Source organism: Peromyscus eremicus, unplaced genomic scaffold (genome assembly GCF_949786415.1).
Source record: "Peromyscus eremicus unplaced genomic scaffold, PerEre_H2_v1 PerEre#2#unplaced_3502, whole genome shotgun sequence".
Classification (NCBI taxonomy): Eukaryota; Metazoa; Chordata; class Mammalia; order Rodentia; family Cricetidae; genus Peromyscus; species Peromyscus eremicus.
Window position 1 is genome coordinate 23592 of NW_026737736.1, and position 6903 is coordinate 30494.

At 44.9% G+C, this 6903-nt stretch overlaps 1 protein-coding gene across 1 annotated transcript; it reads left to right on the forward strand.

Moving 5' to 3' along the window:
- Positions 1 to 916: 916 nt before the first annotated feature.
- On the forward strand, positions 917 to 6672 carry LOC131902179 (TBC1 domain family member 30-like; the record flags this gene model as incomplete). The annotated part of the gene is made up of 4 exons (XM_059253220.1): positions 917 to 973; positions 1920 to 1985; positions 3819 to 3944; positions 6487 to 6672. Coding segments are annotated over exons 3-4 (252 nt in total), but the record flags the coding sequence as incomplete, so codon positions are not given.
- Positions 6673 to 6903: the final 231 nt, after the last annotated feature.

Consider the following 6903-nt stretch of genomic DNA (forward strand, 5'->3'; position numbering starts at 1 on the left):
ATGAATATTAAGACAGAATTAAAATATTTGGAAGTCATCAAATAGAATTGCTATAATAAATTTTCCTGGAAGCAGAAAGAGGTGTGGGAGGGTGTAGCCCAGTGAAAGAGCACATACTGGGCTCTAGGTTCGATCCCCGGCATAACCAAATCAAAGCAAACAGAAAGATGTACACGGATGGAGTCTAATTTGTACTGTTAGGACTCTACCTCCGTGCCCTGCATACACCAGGCACTAGCTCTGCCTCCTTGCCACACTCACAGTGCCGTGATGGTATATTACAGCTTTTGATGCGCCAGTGAAGTACCCCCCCTCCCCCCGCCTTGTGTCAGAAATGGAACCCAAGGTCTCACACATGCTAGACAGTTGATGTACTGCCAAACTCGCCTCCAGCCCTTGAAGTTTCTTTAACTGTCTTAGTCTATGTAAGTGTGGCAGAAAAACACCCTCTGTAGGTGGAGACTCCCCCTCTGTGTTTTATAACTGCTAATGACCCAGGTGAGGAGGTTGACAGCCAGTCATGGCGGCCACAGTCCCCTGAGTGGAAGCTGCTATCCTCCGTTCAGCGATAAGGGGATCGAGGTCCAGACAGGCTAAGGAGTCTGAGTTTAGGACCCAGAGATAATGGAGGTCTGTGGCTCTAGCCTGTGATGCCAGCTACCGGTTTTGTTTTTGAGTTACCCTAGGCGTCTGTGGAGGTTACTACCATCCAATGTTTTAAAGTCCATTTTATTATCTTAGGTCATTTTTTTAAAAAATTAAAATCAATATATTTTAATTTTAGTGAAATTGGCTAAAATTTAGTAAAAAATACTTAAACTTTTAAACACAATTCAGTAGGACCAAGTGTTGATTTATAATAGAACTTTGTTATAATTTCCATAAATAACAACCACTTAATTTTCTTCTAGGAGTTGATACAAAATTGAAGTTCACACTTGAACCATCTTTAGGCCAAAATGGTTTTCAGCAGGTAACTTTGCTTTTGGCTTTTAAGGCATTTTGTTTTTAAATTTGGGAATACCAGCAGGGTACATTGTCATATATCCTTAAAATGAAAATATCCATATATATATATTTTGATACACAAGAGATATCAGTTTCCCCCGGTTTGTAATAAAATAACTTTGAAAGCATAAGTGACCTGGGTTTATACTTGCAATGAAAAACTTTGCATTTTTTGGTAATGGTACCGAGAGTGAATAAATTTAGGTGGACATGGTTACAGGTTCACTTCAGAAACCACAAAATGTGAATTAATAGAAAAACTCACAGACAGATCTTTAACTCATGGTGTGTGTGGCCTTTCTTTTCAGACTGTCCCAACTGTTGGGGCCACAGGAGCAACAGGTGTGTTTAGTTAGGATAGTTAAGGGTCGGGATCCTTAACAATCCCCAGAAAGATAACTTCTGGTGGAGAGAAGCCCCATGTCCTAGGGTGCTGTGTTCATTTTCTCACATACTATGGATGTTGTCTTAGTCAAGGTTTCTATTGCTGTGGTGAAACACCATGAGCAAAGCCAGTTGGAGAGGAAAGGGTTAATTCAGTTTACACCTCCACATCTCAGTTCACCATCAAACGAAGTCAGGACAGGAACTCAGACAGGGCAGGAACCTGGAGACAGGAGCTGATGCAGAGGCCATGGAGGGGTGCTGCTTACTGGCTTGCTCCCCACGGCTTGCTCAGCCTGTTTTTTTTTATAGAACCCAGGACCAGGCTGGGCCCATGAATAACTGATTAAGAAGATGCCCTACAAACCGGCCTAGAGCCAGATCTTCCTGAGGCGTTTTCTCAAGTGAGGCTCCAGTGACTCTAGTTTGTGTCAAGTGGACATAAAAATAGCCAGCACAGATGTCAAGATGGAGGAAGCCTGAAAAGTCCATATTGTTACTTTTCTAATATTTCTCTTTGGTCCTAGTGGTATGACGCTCTCAAGGCAGTTGCCAGACTGTCAACAGGGATCCCGAAGGAATGGAGGAGAAAGGTAAGTGGGTTCACAGGACTAAAATACAAAAAGGACCATCACTCTCTGTGTTAAAATGTCTGGGACATCAAAAAGTGTGTTCTTCATTAATCATTCGATGGATGTGTATTACTTGTGCCGGGTAATGCTCTGCGTGCGAGGGATGCGTCAGTGGAAACAAGAGCAGATGGAATAGTCTGTCCTCGTAGAACTTACAGTGAATCCAATACAGTGTGTCACACAGCGATACGTGCTGTAGATAGACTAAAGCAGAGAAAGAAAGAAAGGCAGAGTGTGGGAGACGAGGGATGAGGAGGTGGGATTTTATACAGAAGCTGACATGTGAGTAGGGCCCTGAAGGAGGAAGTGATCAGCCACCTGCAGCTGCCCTGGGGGAGGGCACTCAGGTGGGGAGCACCTGGGGTATGTTCTCAGAGAAGCGAGAGGCTGTAGTGGGAGGTTGATAAAGGTGGGTGGGTGGGGGAAGCAACAGAAAGGGGTGGGTCTAGAGGCACTGTGAGTGGCTAGGTCACCAACACATTCCTAGGCGGTAGAAACATTAGGGTTCTTTATTCTGTGTGTGTGTGTGTGTGTGTGTGTGTGTGTGTGTGAGAGAGAGAGAGAGAGAGAGAGAGACAGAGACAGAGACAGAGAGAGACAGAAACAGAGAGAGAGAGAGAGAGAGAGAGAGAGAGAGAGAGAGAGAGAGAGAGAGAGAGAGAATGAATGAATGCACCAGGAAGTTCCAAGCAGGCTGGTAAGATGGGCGACTCTGTCTGCTGCCTTGAGCATATGAGATGTGAGGGTACAAACCAGGAGACCCGTAGACTATAATAATTCAGGCAAGAAAAGGGTCAGGGCTGTTGGAGATGGTGAGAAAGGTTAGATTCTGGGTGTATTAGAAGCCTGAGCTGAGATGAATGCCCAGTGGATTGAATACTGGACGTACATGGGATGTCAAAGAGGACCTCAAGCTTTTGGCCCAAGTGGCTGGAAAGGTAGAGGTGCCGTTAGTGTGGATGGGAGGAACAGGTGTGTATGTGTGTGTGTATAATTGGAGCAGTGGGGGGTAAGATAACTGGTCTCACATCTGATGCAGTTGAGATGTCTGATATGTGTCTAATGCAGAGCTATCCACTGGGCATTTGAGCAGGATTCTGATGCATAAAAATCTGGTTGGAGATATTAATCAATGCTGCTCTTGCCAAGTTATGTTCAAATACCGAAATCTGAAGTGTACTCTAAGGTTATTAATTTATAAATGTAATCTTAACATTAGAATTTGAACACCGAGTGTTTCTCAAAGTGAATATTAATGTGGATTTATGAAATTCATTTTTCAGAATTAGATTATCTTGTGTCAGGTAAAGGAGTAAAAATATCTAGTGACTCCTGAAAAAAATTATTCATTCTGGGAACCCATCTGTCAGAATTGTGTGTATGGAGGGCGTGTGTGGGAGGGTGTTTAAGGCAGAGGCCTCTGGGGAGGGGGCGGGGGAAACGGTCCATGTGTGACCAAGTAGCTGTTGCTGAAGCAGAGAATGAATTAGAATTAAGTAAAATGAGGTCATGGAATCATACAGCCTACTCAATGAACTGAAATAAAATGGAAAGAAAACTTCAGGTTATTTTCTTTCCTAATGATTAGATTGTTACTTAGCACATAAGTAGGAACGCAGCTAATATTTATTGTAGGAAAGATCCTACAGGGTTCACTTTAGTCCAGCCAACTGGACTTGTAGACAGAGCTCGCCCTGGCCTGGGAGCAGTTCTAGCCCTCCCTGGCTGCTGTCCTGGTTTTTTAATGGCGGTCAGTCAGACGTCCGCTGACATCTTCCTCCTGCATCCCCTTAGGTCTGGCTGACCTTAGCAGATCACTATTTGCACAGCATAGCCATCGACTGGGCCAAAACCATGCGCTTCACTTTCAACGAGAGAAGCAATCCGGACGACGATTCAATGGGGATCCAGATAGTCAAGGTAAACCCCTGAGCTTGGCTTCCCGTTCCCGTGTAGCAGAGAGGTCTCGAAGGGCCGGAGGCTTCCTCGACGGAGGATCAAATGACCTCTGCCTCCAGAACGCACGATCCGCCTCCTCATCCCATCCATCAGTAGCTCTTGTACGGAGAACTTGACTGTGCCTTGCCTTCATAAATTTCAGTGTTGCCAGTAAGAGGGAAATGTGAATGAGCTTCCGTTCATATCCAGTTTTGATCTAATTTTGTTACACAGCAGGAGGCTGAAGTTCCTTTTTTATTTTTTCTTTAGTATGGGTCAGGGATACCGATTGTCCTTTTACGTTAAAGTCACTGGACTGAGAAATTTAGAGGTGAGTTTATTTCGTATTAGAAACATTTGGCCCTCGCTGGAGCCTTTGCTTGTCTAAATGTTAACTTATAGATCGTTAGGTTGGCTGATGGAGCCGCGTTAAACCAGGTGGCTTAGCGTTCAGTTCGGGTCCGCTGTGGGGGCAGCTGTGGCTGTGTGTCTCATACTAAGAGCCAACAATGCTGACTTCATTTGGGACCAGAATAATCCTTGTCCATAAGGCTTGGGCATGTGGGCTTTGATTTTGTGAGTGTTCCACAGTGGGATGCTAAGCTGGGATTTGAAAAGGAAGGCTGTCTCATCTGCATTTTGGCCACCACAAGATGGCTAATGTGTTGGCACACTTAAATCCATTTTTTTTTTTTAAAGAGGAAGTGCGAACTAAAACGAGCTACTTTCTGATCTAACTTGGTTAGTTTCAAATGAACATTTAAAAAAAATCTTGGCGTTGCACGTTGCATGCTCAAGCCCTTTGCGTTATCCACGTTTTAATGCTTTATTTGGAATTTCAGCATAGGACACAATTTCATTTTTGGAATAGTCCCTTTCTGTTTAAGTTATGAGTGAAGGCAATGCATCTTCAAAACACATTACCTTATTTTCTGTGTCTGCGTGTTGTGTCGGCGTGTGCGTGTGCATGTGTGTGTGTGCGCGTGTGTGTGTGTGTGTGTGTGTGTGTGTGTGTGTGTGTGTGTGTGTGTATCACTGTCATTCCTGGTACCTATGGAAGTCAGACGAGGGTTAGGATCCTTGGAAACTGGAGTTACAGACAGTTGCGGGCAACCGTCTGGATGCTCAGAATTGGAACCATGTCCTTCGGAAGAACAGCCAGTGCTCTTGAACACTGAGCCATCTCCGGCCCTGTTTTGTGTGTGTGTGTGTGTGTGTGTGTGTGTGTGTGTGTGTGTTTTGAGATGGGAGTCTCACTTTGTAGCCCTGGCTGGCTTGGAACTCACTATGTAGACCAGGCTAGCCTTGGACTCAGAGAAATCCACCTGCCTCTGCCTCCTGAATGCTAGGATTAGAGGAGGGCACCACCATGACTGACTTAGGTAATGCACATTTTATAATCATGTTATTAAAAAAGATCTCTTATTTTTTTCCACTGAAGCAAATGCTACATCAGTAAGATGATCTTCTCTCCTGAGAACCATGGTGTCATCTTGGTAATTAAATTAAAGATATTAGCCCCATTACATATTAAAGCGTAGCAGGTGTTGTTCATATTGTAGAAATGTATAGCGTGATCTGCACAGGATGATGTCTGTGTAATATAACAATTTTGCTGTTTAATTTTCATCTTTAGTATTAGAGCTTTAGCAGCTAAATCTCATCTCCTATTTTGTTCAAAGAATTGTTAGCACCCCGCATTATGTGCCGAAATGACTATATATATAGACACGACTAATGGACATCTTTAAAAAGACTCTTCATTTACACAGAATGGAAATGGAGCTCTGTTAATTGAGTAATTCTTTGTGCTTCTGGAAGCACTCTGAGAACATTTGACTAAAACGCGTCCTTGTGACTCTTTCTCAGGCGGCGTAGTTGAAAGCAGTAGGAAAACACAATTCAGAAGAGTGTTCTGGCTTGTGTATAAATTGCTTATAAATTAAAAAAAAATCAATATCCATGTTGATAAAGGAAAAGGCGAAATGAAGAAAGAATTTAAGGCATTAAGGCATCTCCCCCCCCCCCCCCCCCCCCCCCCCCCCCCGCGAGGAAGTATATTTGGACTTTTTCCTTTTTCTCATCATCTCTCAATCACTGTGACGGAGCTGTGATGAAATACCTGAGACAGTCAACGTCTAAGGAGAAAACATTTATTTTGGCTCACTATTTGGGAGATGTTTTTTTTTTTTTGACCCGTTGTTTTGGGTCTGTGGTGGGCAGGCATCACGGTGGGAAGTGTGTACAGAGGAGCAATACTGCTCACTTCATGGTAAACCAGAAAGAAAGAGAGAGAGAGAGAGAGAGAGAGAGAGAGAGAGACAGAGAGAGAGACAGAGAGAGAGACAGAGAGAGAGACAGAGAGAGACGGAGAGACAGAGACAGAGGGAGAGAGAGGGAGACAGAGAGAGACAGAGAGGGAGACAGAGAGACAGAGAGAGTGAGTCCCAGTTGCTCCTTCAAGGGCATGGATCCAAACCATAGCAGGAGATCATTTTCGAACTGTTCTCCCTGCCCTTCCTAGGATCTGCATCGCACGGGCTGCAGTTCCTACTGCGGCCAGGAGGCCGAGCAGGACAGGGTGGTACTCAAGCGGGTGCTGTTGGCGTATGCCCGGTGGAACAAGAATGTTGGGTACTGCCAAGGCTTCAACATCCTGGCTGCTCTGATTCTGGAGGTGATGGAAGGCAATGAGGGGGACGCCCTGAAGGTGAGTGTCGGGTTCAGACCAAGACAGCGGGGTGCCGAAGTTGGGACTATAACTCCTTCCTTTGGTGCCTGGCCCCTTCTCAGCCCTCCGTAATTACCAGTGATAGAGTTCCCCCACGTTAAAGCCATGCCAGGCGACATGCTTTCGCCAGCCCAGGGGCCCGTCACTCTGGCAGCCACGAGAGTGGTCATTTTGATCGTATTTGAAGGCTCGAACGGCAGGAGTGTTTGC